General features: G+C 38.5%; 1 protein-coding gene across 1 annotated transcript in view; it reads left to right on the top strand.

Annotated features, from left to right (window-relative positions):
- Positions 1-20,087, top strand: part of ACAD11 (acyl-CoA dehydrogenase family member 11) — a 101,265-nt gene that overhangs the window by 84 nt on the left and 81,094 nt on the right. The window contains exons 2-6 of the mRNA XM_034994739.1: positions 24-875; positions 7,309-7,408; positions 9,749-9,874; positions 10,487-10,648; positions 12,208-12,372. Coding sequence (XP_034850630.1) covers positions 727-875; positions 7,309-7,408; positions 9,749-9,874; positions 10,487-10,648; positions 12,208-12,372 — 702 coding nt within the window. The 5' untranslated portion in view covers positions 24-726. The remainder of the gene's footprint in view (positions 1-23; positions 876-7,308; positions 7,409-9,748; positions 9,875-10,486; positions 10,649-12,207; positions 12,373-20,087) is intronic.

Here is a 20,087-nt window from a genome sequence, read left to right as displayed (position 1 = left end):
CCTGCAGACCCCGCCAGGGGTAGGTGAGGAGGCACGTAGCCGCCGCCCTCCTAGCCCAGAACCCTGGGGAAGTGCTCCCAGCGCCGCACGGACTACACGTTGCGGCCGCTCCCGCCGGCCTCCCAAGGTACCGCTTCCGGTACGTTGCAGTCATCGCTCCCCCTCAGGAAAAGCAGAACAAAACCAAAACGCCCTTCTTGGCTGCCTTCTTCGCCCCGGTCCTAAGAGACAGGCCGCAGCAGGGCCGGGAGTCCTTAGCGTCCAAAGCCCGCGGCCTGCGATATTGCTTTTCCAGCCCGGCGGCTAGAAGAAACACCAGGATCTTTTATTCCTGGGCTCAAGGTCCTGACGGACCCTTTTCTGAACCGGACCCTGTATAGGTCTGACGGCTGCCGGTGCGTTAAATTTGAGGTGCAAGGGGCCTTTTCGTTCTTAATTGCTCGCAGCGACTAACGTGGCTTTGCCTTAAGATTGCGGCCTCCGACTGTGAGACTGAATGAAAATTTTTTAAATGCGAGAACGCGGAGGTCCTCCGGCATATCCCAGTTAGAGCCTCAGTCACCAGATTCAGGGGCAGCGTGATTGGCTGGAGCGGCTGGGTCCTGTTCGCCCCGACGCGTCAGGGCCTCGCCCCCCGGCTGCGGAGTGGTTGTCTCTGCCGCCAGGGGACTCAGCGCCGAAGACCTGTGGAATCTGCGTCTCCGGCTGGCAGCGGCAGCCGCAGCCATGGAGCCCAGTGCTTCCCCTGAGCCCGACTCGGGCGAAGTGTTGCCCCAGCACAAGTTCGACAGCGGGTCCCTAGAGGCCTATCTAAACCAGCACTTGCCCGGCTTCGGGGCCGAGCCCGAGGCCAAGCTGACCGTTACCCAATACAGGTATCGACGCCGGTCTTCAGCAGAAACAAATCTGTGCATTGGGCTTTTCTTTATTTGGCCCTGGGTGGGGTCGCAATCTCCCCCGTCCCAGCTTCTTTTCCTGCAGTGACGCACTCTGCAGCTGGGAGCTGCCGCCAGTGGTCCCCTGCGTTTCATTCTGGGTATTTCCGGTTCGAGGACAATAATGGAAGCACCACAACATTCACGGTTCCAACTATAAGAAGGAATCTTTGTTAAAGGATGCAATTACGTACCTGGAGGATTCACTGAGGCAATTAAGTTTGGAAGCTCTGTGGAATATAAAGAGGTCTTCTTTCAACTTTTGTTCTGTAACCGTTAGATCTTTTTTTCTGAGAAGCAGATGTAATTCCGTTTAATTGGCCCTATTCTCGGAGGTTGAGTTAATGGCACTAGCTGGGGGAATCTGAATTCTAATATTAGATCTTCCACTTAGTAAATCACACCACCACTTTAGGCTTTAGTTCTTTTTGAAGTGAGGGAATGGAACTGGATGACGATCCTGAGAGTATTATTGCCCACCACAAATCTGGCTCTGGTCTGTTTTATAATAGAAAACAAATCTTAAAAAATTTATTAAAAAAATAGTACTTTGGTCTAAACACAGAGCTATAGAAACAATCTTGGTTTTCAGGAAATTCCATCTGCCACTTAATGACTGGGAATTTAAATGTTGCATAAACTTCCTGAGAACTAGTTTCCTAATCTGTAATAAGAACTTGCTCCTTTTGATAATTAATGATGCAGTAATAGGTGAAAGATCTTAAACATTGTTTACAACAACACAAGACTTCTAGAAACCTAAGCTGTTTTTAATTCCACCTGCTTAAGCCTCCACTGTCTATTGGCACATGGTGCCTTTTAATTCTATACCACAAAACTCTGATCAATCTCCTTTACCCCTATTTTTATTTTCACATAAATCAGTAGTCAAGGAATACAAATTCCAGTGATAAATGCCACCGGCCTATAGTACTGTTAACGATATTTCTTTATCCAGCTACATTCAGCTATGTGAGGTCAGGCAAAGAGTTGGTTTTAAACCAGAATGGGGGAAGCCAAGCAAATAACATGGAGAGGGGGCAAGTGTATTAAAGATGCATTCAAGAGGGTAGTTATGTAATTGGCCATCAAAAGTAAGCGAGTTCAGAAAGGATGTGGTGGGGGAAGGGGAGGCTGAGGAATGGTAAACAATGATCAGTGAATGGTAGATCCCAGGATTGAAGGATTGTTGGAATCAATGTACCAGTGGGAGTGAATGGAAAGCTAGATTATGGTCAGAAGTAGAAATGCTTAACAAGGAGGATTATGCAGTGCTTGAGTTGTTAATGTTTAAGATGTGTCCCCTAGAGTGAGTGACTGAAGTACTGTAATGGAAAATATCACTAGAGTAGAAGAATTCAAGGGACTGACAGGCCTGAGTGTTAGAATGAATATCTGAGTGGATTTTGAAATAATGAAGATAGGAGTAGTGTAAATAAGAGCAATAGTGAGTCAATAGGCAATGGGGAGAGTGATTGCAACAGAGAGAGTAGTTGATTTCAACAAGAAAGGGTGGAGTGTGGTAGTCTCATAACATGAATTCAAAGCTGGGTAACAGGTTTAGGCAGGAGGGAAGGCAACGAGTTTGCAAGTGGCAATGAGTATCAGGAGGGACATAGACTCCATCTCCAGGCCCACTAGATGAGTGATGTGAGGGGAAAAAATCTACCACTGTAGAGGCCTACAAGGGAAACAGGGTCCTCATGGAACACTCAAGTTTTAGTTAGAGCAAGGAGATGAAGGGTCCATCCAGAGAAGAGAGTGAAGCTGTATGTGAATATGCTGAAAGACAAAAAGTTCCAGGGATACAGAGGAAAGATATCTCCAGCTCTTTCTGCTAATGTTAAATTCTTCCTTCTCAGTAATCTGATTCTTCGCCAGCCATTTGATGATTCCAGTGTACCTGCCAAGAATCTTCTGTTTGGCGTCATCTTTATTTCTGCTTTGATGTGTCTCATCTTCCACCATGGCCCTACTGTTGAATACTTAGGATCAGAGCATGTATGTAGGGGATATTTCACCTCTCTGCTTCTCATCTCCAGCTTTGTACTTTTAAACCTCTTGGACCATGTACTCAATGTTTTCCATGCTCAAACACCATGACATTGGACTTTTAATCTTCTCTTTTCTTGATCTCTTCTTATCTAGAGCAAATACATTTGAAATACTGTTATCATCAATATCAAATGTTACTTCAGTTTGTACAAATCTAAAGGATACAGGAAGGATATCTGTGAGTTCAAACTTGCCAAACTGGTTGTGATCTTTCATCATTGCTCACTCAATTTCATAGAGTAGATAGTGAAGTTCTAAATTCACTTGGAATGAACTGTGTGTTGCACTTAACCAGAATAGTCACGACTTCACCAGTGGTTTCAATACCAAAGTAGTGATTTCAGTATTACTAGGAAAAGGGATGATATCAGAGAGCAGTGAATCCTGAATATTTTCAGATTTATCTCCAGACAAGGGACAAGATGGCTGCCTACATAGCTACAAACATAAGTAACACCCTTATCAGGATTGATGCTTTTTTCCAATTTTTTCTGTTGGAAAAAAAAAAAAATCCTGTAGGAATTTCTAAGTTTCTGAAGCTTGGAAATGCAGCTAAAACCACCCACCAGGATGACCTCACAGGCCTGAGACTTCTCTAGCAAGATGTGAAGAAAGGGTTAAAAAACCTTTTCTTCTCTATGGACAAATTAAGTTAACTTTCTAGCTCAGTTACTGTGGTAACTTGGTAAAGGTGGCATGTCAGCCTTGTGTCTAGGCAACATTACTTCTGGTGGAAATAATACTTAATTGATAAACTGTATCTGAACTGGTAGGCCTGGAAATAAACTGTAAGTATCTGGTGGGATACTTTGGGCTTCCCTAAGTGTAGCAAGTTCTTGCAACTGCTCATGTCCCTTGTTGGGGTGCTGGTTGCTGTGTCCAAAGGATTGTTACTAGAGGCAATGGCTCCTGTGGAACACGAGGCTTCTAAGCACAGTTGGCGCCCATCCTCACCTATGTGGTCTCATTTCTTAGAACCTGCGCTGTCAACAAAGGGCCACAGGGGCCACAGAGTAGATGCCAGAATCCTGCATGGATTCCTGGAATGCTTCCATTATAGAAGCTCATCTGATGCTGCCCTGCTGGAATACTGTATTTCCTGACTTCATATGCTTCCAAGTGAACCAATGCAGAGGGTAGCCTGTTAGGGTTTTGTGAGATTGATTGTCTAATCAAAGTCTTCTCCAACCAAGTGAGTTTCCCTAACTGCACACTTAAATGCCAAGATTCCATCTTTGTTAATTAAGGTTTGACAAATCAAAGGTGCCACCTCTTTGGTTATAGATCAACGTATTTCTTTAAGCACCATGTTTCTTGTCTACGTCCTAAACAATAATTATGGCTATTGGCTTATTGATGATTCTTATGGTATTGATACCCTCAGTGGTTTCTAGACTACATGGCAGCCTGATGCTTAAGAGTGGTTAAATTTAGCCATTACTCTGTTCAGTGTTGGTGATGATCTTCCCAAGGTGGGCTTCTGCATTTGGGCGGGGGGGACGGGTGGTCTTTGTTAGAACCATGGTAGATAGGGAGCCTGGGTGGCTCAGATGGTTAAGCGTCTGCCTTCGGCTCAGGTCATGATCCCAGGGTCCTGGGATCGAGTCCCACATCGGGCTCCCTGCTCCTTGGGAGCCTGCTTCTCCCTCTGCCTCTCTCTCTCTCTCTCTCTGTCTCCCATGAATAAATAAATAAAATCTTTTAAAAAAAAAAGAACCATGGTAGATATATATACAGGGGAGAAGCTTTTCGTTTGGTGAGATTTTTTTTAAAACAGAAATACATACTTTTTAAAAAAAATTTTATTGTTATGTTAATCACCATACATCACATCATTAGTTTTTGATGTAGTGTTCCATGATTCATTGTTTGTGTATAACACCCAGTGCTCCATGCAGAGCGTGCCCTCTTTAATACCCATCACCAGGCTGACCCATCCTCCCACCCCCCTCCCCTCTAGAACCCTCAGTTTGTTTTTCAGAGTCCATCGTCTCTCATGGTTCGTCTACCCCTCCGATTTCCCCCCCTTTATTCTTCCCCTCCTGTTATCTTCTTTTTTTTTTTTTTTTTAGCATATATTGCATTATTTGTTTCAGAGGTACAGATCTGTGATTTAACAGTCTTGCACAATTCACAGCACTCACCATAGCACATACCCTCCCCAATGTCTATCACCCAGCCACCCCATCCCTCCCACCACTCCAGCAACCCTCAGTTTGTTTCCTGAGATTAAGAATTCCTCATATTAGTGAGGTCATATGATACATGTCTTTCTCTTTTTTTTTAGAGAGAAAGGGGGGCAAACCAAGAAACAGACTCTTTTTTTTTTTTTTAAGATTTTATTTATTTATTTGAGAGAGAGAGAGTGAGAGAGAGCATGAGAGGGGAGAGGGTCAGAGAGAGAAGCAGACTCCCCACCGAGTGGGGAGCCCGATGTGGGACTCGATCCTGGGACTCCAGGATCATGACCTGAGCCAAAGGCAGTCGCTTAACCAACTGAGCCACACAGGCGCCCCGATACATGTCTTTCTCTGATTGACTTATTTCACTCAGCATAATACCCTCCAGTTCCATCCACGTCGTTGCAAATGGCAAGATTTCATTCCTTTTGATGGCTGCATAATATTCCATTGTATATATATACCACTTCTTCTTTATCCATTCATCTGTTGATGGACATCTTGGCTCTTTCCACAGTTTGGCTATTGTGGACATTGCTGCTATAAACATTGGGGTGCACGTACCCCTTTGGATCCCTACATTTATATCTTTGGGGTAAATACCCAGTAGTACAATTGCTGGATCGTATGGTAGCTCTACTTTCAACTTTTTGAAGAACCCCCATACTGTTTTCCAAAGTGGTTGCACCAGCTTGCATTCCCACCAACAGTGTAGGAGGGTTCCCCTCTCTCCACATCCCTGCCAACATCTGTTGTTTCCTGACTTGTTGATTTTAGCCATTCTGACTGGTGTGAGGTATCTCATTGAGGTTTTGATTTGGAAGAAATACATACTTTTTAAATTTATTTTTCTATTGAAGTATTGTGACATTGGGATTTTTTGAGATAAAATTTATCTTACATAAAATTTAAAATTTGAATTATTTTAAAGTGCACAGTTTGGGGGGCCCAGGTAGCTCAGTTGGTTAAGCATCTGCCTTTGTCTCAGGTCATGATCCTGGGGGGTCCTGGGATCAAGCCCCACGGTGGACTCTGTTCAGCAGGGAGCCTGCTTCTCCCTCTCCCTCTGCCTGCCGCTCCACCTGCTTGTGCTGTCTCTCTCTCTCTCTCTCTCAAATGAATAAATAAAAATCTTTAATAAAAAAATAAAAATTAAAGTGTACAGTTTAGTGGATTTTAGTATGTTCACAGTGTTGTGCAAGAAGCAGCACTAATTCCAGAACATTTCTATCACTCCCCCCCAAAAACCCTTACCTCCCAATTGTCCCCTCCTCCCATCCCTTAGCAGCCACTAATCCTTTCTGTCACTATGGATTTACATTCTTGAACATTTCAGAGAAGTGTAATCATATAATACGTGACCTTTTGTGACTGGCCTTTTTCACTCAACATCAGGGTTTCAAAGTCCATCCATGTTGCAGCACATATCAGGGATTGATTCTTTTCATTATTTAGTTAAGTCCTCCTTTCATGCTGTTGGGAGTCTTCAAAAGCTGGGTAATTCTTAAATTGGCCATATTGTAAATGAAGGTGTAAACTGAGTAGTTTTGGTATCTAGAGTGTAGTTTCAGTTCATGTGAGAATTTCTGCTCACCTGGCAGGGAGAGCCAGTGCCCTGGTATCTGTGCATTACCTGGGGCAATGTACTTCCCTGGCCCAGGTGTCCACCCTGGGACCTTGCTTACCACAATTCCCCTTGTGGAGAGCTGTACTTGGGTACTAGCCTCGGTGAAGCATTTGAGGAATATATCTCCAACAGCAGATGAAGGGACACCAACCCAGTTATTCCAGCATCCTTTAATTAATTTTCTGACTGATACAACCTCTTCTCCCAGCCTTTTTTTCCCTTAGATTTAGACAGTGTTCTGGGGATACTTCTGATAACACTCATGATTTGCAGGCAGGGAGTGAGGTCATCTCTTCTACCTATGTGGGTTATAGATTGTCCACCTGCCACTGTGTTATCATCTGCTTTATATCATCTAAAACTAATGTTTTGAGCTGCTGGTAGCACCCCTCTTGGTTTCCCAGCACTGAAATTGATTTATTTTTATTTTGTGTTTCTTTTGACATTTTGGTAGGATTTGGGGAAGAAGGAAAATATCCTTGTAATTGACCTTTTCTCTACCCTTATCTAGATCAGGACAGTCCAATCCAACCTTTTATCTTCGGAAGGGCTTTCAAGCATATGTACTCAGAAAAAAACCACCTGGTTCACTTCTTCCTAAAGCACATCAGGTATGGTATACAAACGCAATAATACTTTGTTGACAAATAAATGCTTTTTATATACAGAAAAATAATTTAAATTGCTTTTAAAAGTCATCTCATGATTATTAAATAATAATGTATTTTATTTCTTAGATAAAAATTTCACTTGAATTGTATCCCTTGTTTTTAAAAAGGACTTGAGGTTAAAATCTGAGGCTGTCTTTAGTTCATTAATCTTTTTTTTTTTAAAGATTTTATTTTTTTTAAATTTTTTTATTTGACAGAGAGAGACATAGCAAGAGAGGAAACACAAGCAGGGTGAGTGGGAGAGAGAGAAGCAGGCCTCCGGCGGAGCAGGGAACCTGATGCGGGGCTCGATCCCAGGACCCTGGGATCATGACCTGAGCAGAAGCAGATGTTTAACAACTGAGCTACTCAGGCGCCCGTAGCTCATTAATCTTGAGCAATAACCAGTCTTCATGTGGATTTGATTCTTTCCTTACAATTGGCTAGATATGCAGTCATATAGTGAATATTTTCAGTGCTGCTCATTTATAGATGTTTGTACTTTGGTTACATATTTTAATTGTGTTTTAAAAATTATATCTTATAAAAAAATTATATCTTATAACAATATCTACTCACTGAAGTATCTTTTTTTCACTGAATTATCTTAATATATTTGCTCTGACAAACCCACTGATCTTTTGCTAATAAGAAATATTTGAATAATCATTTTATAGTATTCTCTAAATATTAGGCTTTGTGAGAATTTAAAAAGATTTGTTAAAAATTGACTCTGTTTTCAGGAAATAGCTATTATCTGTAGAATTTTAGAGATGAAAACAGGAGAGAACAGAAATCAAAGTGCTAGAGAACAGTAAAAGCACTGTGCGTATTTAGGGTATTGTAACCATGTATAATAGGTATTTCCCAGGCCCAGCTGACTGTGTTAGGTCCACTGAAGGATAGGCTTAAGATTACAGTAATGGAAAAATGCAGATTCTGGCTTTCTTGGTTCCATATCCAAGAAATATGAAGTAACTTGGATGCTTAAGATTTAAAAAGTTGGGTAACTTTTATTAAGTGTCAACATGGTAAGGCTGAAGGAGGATACCCACTTATGCCCAGAAATTTATGCCCCAATAAACAACTCTCTTTGTCTCTCTTCTTGATAACTTTCTACCAGAAGACATCAGAAAATAACGTAATGCTCTCAGCCCAAGGATCTGGCTTAGTTGGTTTCAACTCCCTTCATTTTCTTCTAAGTCTGCGCTGAAAAAAGCAATGTTCTCTCCCTAACCCCTTTGTCCTTACCCCACCCACCCCAACCCCAGCATCAGGGTGATTACAGACGCTTCTTTCATAACCTTTGGTTCCACTGGCTTCTCTCACCTTGGTCATGGGTTTAGTCATGTCCCTGCTCTAGTTAATCTTTATTAACTGCTGCTTTATCCCTGCTGTCAGCTGTCAAAGTGAGCTGCATGGTTTCTCCTCTTTAGAAGTGATCAGTCACAGGGCTCCTGGAGTCAGCATCACAGCTCTGCTATAAGGTGTGTCCTCAGGTCCTGAGTGATAGGCCCATATATCTGTCCTGGTTGAGGAGGCCCTTTTATCTTATTTGGGTTCCTGCTTCAGTACTAGCTTGCATCTCATTGCCTCCTTTCCCCATGGTTATCCTGAGCTCCATGGTAGCCTTGGGTACCCGGAAGGATTCCCCTACCCCTGCTTTAGAAACAAGTACCTCTTTTGATCTCCAGAAGGAGATAGTGGTTTTTCCCTTCTACCAGCACTTACTGCTCTCGCCCAGCACCCTGTAGCTGACTGTGCCCAGAGCAGTAGAATAGAGACTTGCCTGAGTCCCCTTGGGAGATATGAGAAAGAAAGAGTGAGCAAGAGTAAGCCAAAGAGCAAGCAGGGAACTGCTGAGAACAAAGATGTTTTTATGATAATCTGAAATATTGTGGTCGAGAACTGTTGCCTTCATATTAACAGAGCCAAGATTAAGTCCCATGCATGTGCCTATCCTTTAGCCTAATTATCAGGGGGTTTTTAGTGCTGGCTAATTATAATTGTAATAATTGCACTAAGACTACTTTTAAGGAAATTATTATCCTCTAGGTCATTTGTTGATACTGTTTCAAAATTGATTTCTAGCCTTAATGTAAGCTCACAAATAGTTATTGTATGTCTGTGTTTCTGGGGCACCTGGCTGGCTCAGTTGGAAGAGCACACAACTGTTGATCTTGGGGTCATGAGTTTGAGCACCACGTTGGGTACAGAGATTACTAAAAAAAAAATAACTAAATTTTAAAAAAACTTAAAAATTTCTGTTTCTGATTTTTAATAATCTATCATCCTCTTTAGATTGATAGAGAATTTAAAGTCCAGAAAGCTTTGTTTTCAGTTGGATTCCCCGTTCCCAAGCCTTTATTGTACTGCAGTGATCCTTCTGTCATTGGAACAGAATTTTACTTGATGGACCATGTGCAGGTAAATTAACACTTAATCTCACTTTATTGTTACTTTTATTTTTAATTATGAAATTAGATGTTAATAAATGATAGTTTATTAATTAGCCTTTAGGTAATTAGTTGCAAGGGCTTAAACTTTTATTTTAATTTGAGCACAGGCAATGTGGGAGGGATGAAATAGACTAGGAACAAATTTAGTAACTAGGGCCCTTTAGCTTATTCTTAAATTTTCCTCTAGGTGGCAATAAAGAGCTATATGTAATGGCAATAACCAAACACTCCAGATGGTAGGGGGGAAGAAAATGACTCCAAACAGAAAATCAATCCATTAAGAACAATAAATTCAAAGTGTTTAAAAAAATTTTTTTTTTTGCAAAATGTAACTTGAGAGTAGTTTTTGTCCTTTATGTTCAACTTGGAATGTCCTTGTATTTTTCCTTTGGCACATATACTCTATTGAACACGTTTCTCAAAAGAATGTTTTTCTAGCATATTCTACAAAGAATTGTTTTTGGTTGTAAACTATTATCCTGATTTTTTTTTTTGGAGGCAATGGGGGATTATGACAGCAAATAATTGGTATGAAAACGTTTATTTTGTTTTAAATTATTTGTTGTAATTGTTTCCGTAGGGTCGAATCTTTCGTGATTTCACAATTCCTGGAGTTACCCCAGCAGAATGCTCAGCCATGTATGTGGCCATGATAGAAACCTTGGCTCGCTTACATTCCTTGAATGTACAGTCATTGCAGCTGGAAGGTTATGGTCGAGGTGCTGGCTATTGCAAAAGACAGGTAATACATCCACATAAAGAGCTCCTTTTCTCAAGTTCTTGGAAATAATATATGTTATTAGTCAAAATAAAAACCTATTTTATACTTTCCTGAAACTTGGGTATAACTTTTAATATCAGCCTTTATATTGGCTTGTTGTTAGCATAAACTAATTTTATATGTTTAGATCAGATTTTTTTAGCCTAAGCTTCTATAACTAACAACATGTACATGCATGCAAATTTAAAGCTTTTCAGCCTCTTCATTTAATTTATCAATATATTTTCTATACAGTTTCCCTTTTTAAGTTAACATATCTATTAAGCACAACTATGTGTTTAATACTTGCTGAGTACTGTGTTAAATGTCAAGAAAATAAAAGTAACTTCTTTCCCTAGAGGAACTTTTGGTCATTTTTTGAGAGACCTATACATGAATCTCATTTACATGAAACTTGAAAATAGAATAAAGGAGTATTTAATCTAGTAGTAAATGGTTCAGTACTCATGATGAGAGCTATTCCATTCAGAGGGTGGATGTCAGTGTGCCTTTGCTTAGGTGGGAGAAGCTTTGTGGGAGAGATATGTCTTGCATTGTATATATAAGGAAAGAGAAAATCAAGAGTGATAGGGAAGACATGGTGAACATTTCAAAGGGACAGCTAGACCAGATATGTACGGGACTATTTCCTTGTTTGTATGTCTTTTTGAGGGGGCTGACTGAAGAGAGAAGGGAACCAAGATTTAGAGAGTACTTACTATATGCCAGGTCCCATGGTAGGTGAGTTGCTGACCTACTCTTTTTAAATCTTTGTAGCAACCCTAAGACATAAATATTATTACCCCCATTTTGTAGATGAGGAATCTAAGGCTAATGGATATCAAATAATACACAAATAAGTGGCTTAGACATAATTTATACCCAGGTCTGTATGATTCCAAAGATGAAGGTCTTTACTGCACTAAGCTGAACAGAATACCTTGGGGAATGTGGAGAGAACTATAAGCTGATAAATAATATGATCTCAATTGATGGAGGACTTTGAGAAGAGTTTGAGTTGTTTCATTTGATTCTAAGAATAATAAAAAGTCTTTGCATTTCTTATACCTGAAATATATTTAGAAGATTCTGTGGGTAATAAGAAAAGTTATTGAAATGAAAAGTAAAAATATCTCTTCTTCTAGCCCTTTTTCAGTGATTACTTGTTTCTTGTGACCCTTCCAGAAATCTCCTGTTCTTACTTATTTGTGTGTATGTGTTTGTGTACATTCTTTTTTTCTTCCACAAAATAATTGCAGAAAAAAGACTAGAACCCACATTTCTTGATTCCTATGCCAGTATTTTTTTTTTTCCTGATAAAAATCTAGGTTAGCAAAATGAACTAGATGGAAGAGAGATTTAAATGTTTAAGGCTTTTAAAAAAAAATGTTTTAGGCTCATGTGAATGTCACTTATAGGCATTTGTCTTGAGCATTTAGGAATAAGACCAATTTTGATATAATCGAATTTTGTCTTAATTTTAGAATTGTTGGATCTTACTTCCACTTTGAGCTCTGTAATTTTTATTTGTATATCTTTAGGTATCAACCTGGACAGAGCAATATCAAGCTGTAGCTCATCAGGACATCCCTGCCATGAAACAGCTATCTGACTGGCTAATGAAAAACTTGCCAGATAATGACAATGAAGAAAATTTGATTCATGGAGATTACAAACTAGATAACATAGTTTTCCACCCTACAGAGGTACTGTAAGCCATATTTATAATAAACTAAGTAGGTCTTAGCAATTCTGATTTGGGACACAAGTACCAGGTAGATGTTCCCCTCAGGGTTCTGAAGGAGCCCAACCCAGCCTCATGCTTCCCCTACCTTTGGGACTGTGTTCACCACTCAAAACATTTAGGAATGAGTCCTGCAGATTTTCGGGCATAGGTAGCTGCCTACCTTTAAGGCCAAGTCTAACCCTTAGGATATCTGATTTACTACTTAAATAGGATTTGGGAATTTATATGCATGTCACTGTTTTCTTCAGAAAAGTTTTTCATCTACAAAAAATATTTAGCTTATCCAGGTTCTTGCTCTTTTGGTTCATTTCCAGTTCCTTTTCTTATCTCATGAAGAATTTTTAATTTGATTAATTATAAGCTCAGAGGGGCGCCTGGGTGGCTCAGTCGGTTTAACGTCTGCCTTCAGTTCAGGTCATGATCCCATGGTCCTGGGATCGAGCCCTGCATCAGGCTCCCTACTCATCCGGGAGCCTGCTTCTCCTTCTCCCTCTGCCTGCCACTCCCCCTGCTTGTGCTCCCTCTGTCAAATAAATAAATAAAATCTTTAAATATATATGTATATGTATAAGCTCAGGGAGGATGGAATTCCAAAAACCTCTTTTGAGGTTTTGAAAGAACTGTGTGAGATTAATGTGAACTTGCTCTGTGGAAATATACACAGTGTAATCTTTATAAAGGGTACAAACAATTCAGAACTATAACCCTCCTCCATGGAACACAGACAGTGAGGCCTGGGATTGGAGGAGTATGGTGGGAATGAGGAAACCACTTCAGTTCACCTCATTACCTGTATGCCGTTCGACAAGACACTTGGCCTTTAGTGTTCTGACATTAACATGAAAGATTATAGTTCCCTGAATCCTACTTCTTAAAAGAGGTTTTTCTGGATTCATTAATTTTCTCAGAATGCTAAGATGTATTAGGGCAAGAAGAGCTGCTCTGAATTCATGTGCCAAGCTTCTGGGTTTCATGTTCTTTCCCTATAGGAAGAAGACAGGAGAAAAATAGCATTATAAATTACATTACTGTCATAATTAAAGTAGTATTATATCAAATCAAAGTTCAAATATAACGTAAAGATATGAGCACATTCACCAGCAGGACAGAAAACTTTTTATAGGAAAGTCAATATGGATAATAAAATTATGTATATGTAATTATATATGTGTATGGGTAAACTTTTGTTAATGGCACTGATGAATTCTGAAATAACTTTGTTAAATATGGATTAGGAAGATTAAAGAATGCTAACTAATAACCTGGAAAAACTGTAAAAGTTTATACCTTAAAACCTAGCAGTATTAGGCCTGTATTTGATCTGTATCATTTGAGTCATTCATATTTTAGGAGCCTATCTTTGAATAAGTCAGAGTCTTCTATGTGTTCTATGTACTTTTCTACTCATTTCTTAAACAAGAAAGGAAAAATTCAGACCTAGATCTCTTGAATTTTGTGTCATCAACCAAGATGTTTAAATTTAGGATTAGTCATAATATGTTGAAAGTAATGGTGTAACACTAAGTACCATATAGTTATTCCCTTTTAATTTTTTAATTTCATATTAGAAAACCATTTCTTATAGGAATAAAGTTGTCAAACAGGTGTCATCTTCCTTTAGAAAAGCAGAATATTTATAGTTGGAAGAGTCATTTTTTAAAAAAGAAACAACTGGTAGAGGCAGAGCATGAAGCTATTTAGCTGCAGTACTGATTTGTGACATATAGCATTTTCTTTTAATGTATTAGGGTTATATGGTATCAAGTAAAATGTCTTCTACTTTCTACCCAATAAACCCATAATTAATAGTTAAATTTAATCAATTTCTGCCTCCTATAAATATTGTAGCTAATTTTTTATAGAAGTAACATATGATTGGCAGAGTACAAATCAACTAGCATTTATTCATTACCAACTATTTGCTCTGAAAGATAGGGTTGGAAAGGAAGTACAGCTCTTAATGAGCTCAAAATACAAATGGAGAGAAAAAAATAATTAGCTAAGAGCAGAAAACAATATATACCCAAGTGCTAAAGTGTGTCATACAAAGTGAACTACGAGAACGGTCAGAAGGAAGGATACACTGTGGACTGGCATTGAAAGCTGTGAAATGTTAAAATTTAATTTTAGTTAATAATTTATCTTTTCCACCTCATTTTTAATTTTTTTTACTTATTTTTTAAATGCCCCCTTTATTTATTTTCTTAAGTAAACTCTACCCCCAATGTGGGGCTCAAACTCATAACCCCAAGATCAAGAGTCACATGCTCTTCCAACTGAGCCAGCCAGGCGCCTCCCACCTCATTTTTTATTTTTTATTATTTTTTATTTTTTTATTTTTTTAAAGATTTTATTTATTTATTTGAGAGAGAGAATGAGATAGAGAGAGCATGAGAGGGGGGAGGGTCAGAGGGAGAAGCAGACTCCCTGCTGAGCAGGGAGCCCAATGCAATTTTTTAGATTTCATAAGTAAATGGGAAAATTAGAGAACATTTCTTTTTTGTGTGAGAGAAAATTAGAATGTTTCTTTTTTTGTTATTTTCTATCTTCTTGAAAATAGCAGTTATGACAGGTGTGAGATGATATCTCATTGTGGTTTTGATTTGTATTTCCTTGATGATGAGTGATATTGAGCATTTTTTTCATGTGACTGTTGGCCATCTGTATGTCTTCTTTGGAAAAATTTCTATTTAGAACTTCTACCTATTTTTTCAATTGGATTGTTACTTTGTTACTGAGTTATAGGACTTCTTTATCTATTTTGACTATTAACCCTTTATTTGATATATAATTTGCCAATACCTTGTCCCATTCAGGAGGTTGCCTTTTTATTTTATTGATGGTTTCCTTTGCTGTGCAGAAGGTTTTAAGTTTGATGTAGTCCCATTTGTTTATATTTGCTTTTGTTGCCATTGCCTTGGGAATCAGTTACAAAAAAAAATACTGCAAAGAGCAGTGTCAAGGAGCCTACTGCCTATGTTTTCTTCTAGGAATTTTGTGGTTTCTGGTCTTGTATTCAAGTCTTTAATCCAGTTTGAGTTAATTTATGTATGGTGTAAGATAGTGGTATGTTTTCATTCTTTTGCTTGTGGCTGTCCAGTTTTTCCAATACCATTTATTAAAGAGACTTTTTCCCCATTATATATTTTTGCCTCCTTTGTCATAAATAATCAGCTATATACATGTGGGTATTTTTCCCTTGGCTCTTTATTCTGTTCCATTTATCTTTATGTCTGTTTTTGTGCCAATACTGTTTTCATTATTATAGCATGATATAATTTGAAATCAGGAAGTATGATGCTTCCAGCTTACTCTTTCTCAAGATTACTTTGGCTCTTTGGGATCTTATGCGGTTCCATACAAATTTTAGGATTCTGTGCTCTATTTCTGTGAAAAATGCCATTGGAATTTTTATAGGAATTGCATTGAATCTATAGATTGCTTTGAATAATATCGATATTTTGACAATATTAATTCTTCAAATCCATGAGCATGGAATATCTTTCCATTTGTTCATGTGTTCTTCAGTTTATTTCATCGGTGTCTTATAGTTTTCATTGTACAGATCTTTTACCTGCTTGGTGAAATTTATTCCTAGGTATTTTATTCTTTTTGGTGCAGTTGTAAATGGAATTTTCTAAATTTCTCTTTCTGATAGTTTATTGTTACAGTATAAAAACATAATATTGTTGTATGTTGATTTTGTATCCTGCAACTTTGCTGAATTTGTTTATTCTAATAGCTTTTTAGTGAAGTCTTATAGCATTTTCTATATAAAAATCATGTTATCCGCAAATAATGACAGTTTCACTTCTTCCTTTCTAATTTAGATGCTTTTTTAATTTCTTTTTCTTGCCAAATTGCTCTGGACTTCCAATACTATGTTGAATAAAAGTGGCAAGAGTGGGGATCCTTATCTTGTTCCTAATTGTTAAAGGAAAAGTTTTCAGCTTTTTACCATTGAGTATGTTTGCTGTGGGCTTGTTATATATGGGCCTTTATTACATTGAGGTGCATTCACTATAACAACTTTGTTGAGAGTTTTATTATGAATAGATGTTCAATTTTGTGAAATGTTTTTTCTGCATCTACTTAGATGATCAAATGATCATTTTCTCAATGTGGTATATAACATTGATTTATTTGCAGATGTTAAACCATCCTTGCATCCCTGAAATAAATCCCACTTGATCATAGTGTATGACCTTTTTGATGTATTGTTGAATTTAGTTTACTAATATTTTATTAAGGATTTTTGCATCTGTGTTCATCAGGGATATTGGCCTGTAATTTTCCTTTTTGTGTGTGTGGTGTCTTGTCTGTTCTTGGTACCAAGGTAATGCTGGCTTTATAAAATGAGTTTGGGGGCCACCTGGCTGGCTTAGTTGGAGGAGTATAAGACTCTTGATCTCAGGATCATGAGTTTGAGCCCCACGTTGGGTATACAGATAACTTAAATTTAAAAAAAAATAATAATAATAAATAAATAAATAGGGTTTGGAAGTATTCCTTCCTTTTCAGTTTTTTGGAAGAGTTTGAGAAGGATAGATATTAAATCTTATTTGAATATTTGATAGAATTCACCAGTGAAGCTGTCTGGTCCTGGACTCCTGCATCTGCAACTCTGTTTCCTTCCCTAATTTTCGGTCATTATTTCTTCAAATAAGTTTTCTGTTTCTTTTTCTCTCTTTTCTCCTTGTGGGACCCCTATAATACAAATATCATTTCACTTGATGTTGTTTCATAGGTCCCTTAAGCTATCTTCACTTTTTAAATTTTTTTTTTCTATTTCGTTTTGGTGAGTTTCACTCCCCCATCTTCTAGGTACTGATCTGTTCTTCTGTTTCATCTAGTTTGTTGTTGAACCCCTCTTGTGCATTTTTTCAGTTCATTTATTGCATTCTTCAGCTTTGTGACTTCTGTTCAGTATTTCCTTATATTTCTATCTTTGTTGAAGTTCTTGCTGTGTTCATCCATTCTTCTTAGATCAGTGAGCATCTTTATGACCATTACTTTTAACTCTATCAGGTAAATTACTTATCTGCATTTCATTATGGTTTTTTTCTGGGGTTTTATCTTGTTTTCTTGTTTGGAACATATTCCTTTTTCCTTATTTTGCTTGATTCTCTTTGTTTCTTCTTCTTTTAAAGATTTGTTTATTTATTTGAGGGGGGGAGGGGCAGAGGGAGAGAGAGAATCTCAAGCAGACTCCCAACTGAGCATGGAGCCCGACACAGGGCTCGATTTCACAACCCAGAGATCATGACCTGAGCCAAAATCAAGAGTTGGACGCTTAACTGACTGAGCCACCCAGGTGCCACTGTCTTTGTTTCTATGTATTAAGCACAACTCCTATCTCTCCCAGCCTTAAAGGAATGGTCACAGGAACATGAAATGTGTTTCACTCTGCTGTCTGTGCAGTGTCCTGGGGGTGATAACCTGCCAAGGACTGCCTCTCTGATTGTTTCAGCCCCATGGAGCCCAGAAATGCAATCCCCCTGGCCACCAGAGACAACAGTCAAGGGGTGTCCCTTGTGTGAACAGCTTTGGTGGGGCCATAAAGGAGGGATGGGCCAAGATGATACCATCCCCTGGATTTACTGGGATGAGGCCTCAAGGGAGCACACTTGCTGAGTTCAGTGAGGCAGGGCCATGTGGTAGCACAGGGTCAGACCATGCCTGTATGCTGGGTTTAGTAGTGTGGTGCCACAGGGCAGGCAGGACTAGCAAGATACAGGGAGAGTGCAAAAATGACACCTGCCAGCATCTGCATCCCCAGAGAGAGTTCAAATAGATCCTGGCCACTCCAGCAGATGCTTTAAGATTGGCCAATGAATCTCCTTCATATAAGGTCTAAGTTCTTTTCAACTTGCTGCTTTTGATGGGTCCCAAGATGGGTAAATCTATACATGAGCCCTTTAAGAGTGGAGTCGCAGTTTCCTGGAGCCTTTTGGTTCTCCTGGATGTGAATCCTATTGGTTTTCAAAGCCAGACATTTTAGGGTCTCATCTCTCTGGTGCAGATCCCAAGGATGGGAGTACCTGAAGTGGGACTTAATCCCCTTGCTCCTCGGGGATATAGTCCATATTTATGAGATCCCTCCTGCTTATGGGTTGCCACACTGGAGGGTAGGATTTTTGGTGAGACTACATCTCTACCTCTCCTACCCATCTTGATGTAGCCTTTTTTTATTTTTAAGTAATCTCCACACCCAACATGGGGCTTGAACTCACAACCCCAAGATCACGAGTCACATGGTCTACTGACTGAGCCAGGTAGGTGTCCTTGATATAGCCTTTCTATCTTTTATTGTGGAGGAGCTGTTCAGGTAGTTTTCAGGTCTTTTTCAGAGAAAGTTGTTCTATATGGAGCTGAAGATTTGGTGTATCTGCGGAAGGAGCTGAGTTCAGGGTCTTCCTATGCTACCATTTGAACCACTCATTTTAACTTTTTATTTTAAGATAATTATAGACTCATAAGAAGCTGTAAAAAAAAAAAAAAAGTACAGAGGGGTCTTGTATGCCTATCATCCTAATTCCCCAAATGGATCTCACACAACTATAGTATATTATCAAAGCCAGGAAACTGAACATTGTGTGTCTTTTAAATTGGATAAAGAAATACCAAAATTTCAGGGTTGTTGGGAAGCTAAAATGAAGTAATCAGTATGGAGCAAGTAGCTGGTACCTGGCATAGCTGTGCTCAACTTGTTTCAAATCTCTTCTTCTTTTCCCTTTGTTTTCTCTGTTTTCCCCTCTGTTTCTCTATTTTGCTTTTTTCTAAGATTGCCTATCAAGCTCTATCCTTTATAAAACTATTAAGGTAGAAGTAAATATTTCATAATACATACTAAGACTTAAACAGTGGTTGTAAGGGATCAAAAGTCAAGGAGACTTTTAAGTTGTACATTTCTGTAATGAGTAAGGTTTGAGGTTTTATCATCTTGTGGTTTTTTTCAAAGAATTTGAAAAAACTTTTATTTTTATCATCAGAAAACACAAGAAAGAAGACAAAAACAAACTTAAATGATAAACCTTCCAGGAATGTGTGTGGTAAGCCAGTAAAGGATTACGAAAGGATATGGCAAAACCAGAGCACATTACTCAGTTTTGTAATCCATATTTTCCAGTTACTTGTACATAAAGTATTTGAAGCATGTTTGAGCGAGTATTTCCATAGTACAACATGCTTACTGCAATGTTTAAAGAAATCCAGACTTCCTGAAAAATATTGTTAATTTTCTAAATATAAATCTTACTCATCTGGCAGAGAAATGTTTAAGGAGTTTAATGTGCATTTCAACTTGAAAAACAAATATATTTAATTAGAAACAGATAAACCTAGAGATAATTCATCTACATTCATTAATTAGTAGTCAGATGTATTTAAGATAACAAATATATGTAATCTGGTTCTTCTGAAATCATCTGTCTTGCAGCCTTTTATATATTAACTTATGAAGAAAAAAGATTTGATATGCAAACAAAACTTGTATTTTTAATGACTTTTTCTTTTTAATTTCCTTCATTATCTCTTAAATGTTAGTGTAGTTGGGCAGAAGCATAGTTACAAAATTTAATTTTATTGCTAGAAAAAATGTGGCAATTGGGTTTTTTTCAACATCTTTACATAGCTTTTTTTTTTTTTCAGAGAGGGAGAGGGTGAGATAAAATC

The sequence above is a fragment of the Mirounga leonina genome, unplaced genomic scaffold (assembly GCF_011800145.1).
Source record: "Mirounga leonina isolate KUSES-001 unplaced genomic scaffold, KU_Mleo_1.0 Mir_115, whole genome shotgun sequence".
NCBI lineage: Eukaryota > Metazoa > Chordata > Mammalia > Carnivora > Phocidae > Mirounga > Mirounga leonina.
The sequence above is the reverse complement of the archived record's forward strand: the minus strand, read 5'-3'. Positions and strand labels throughout refer to the sequence as shown.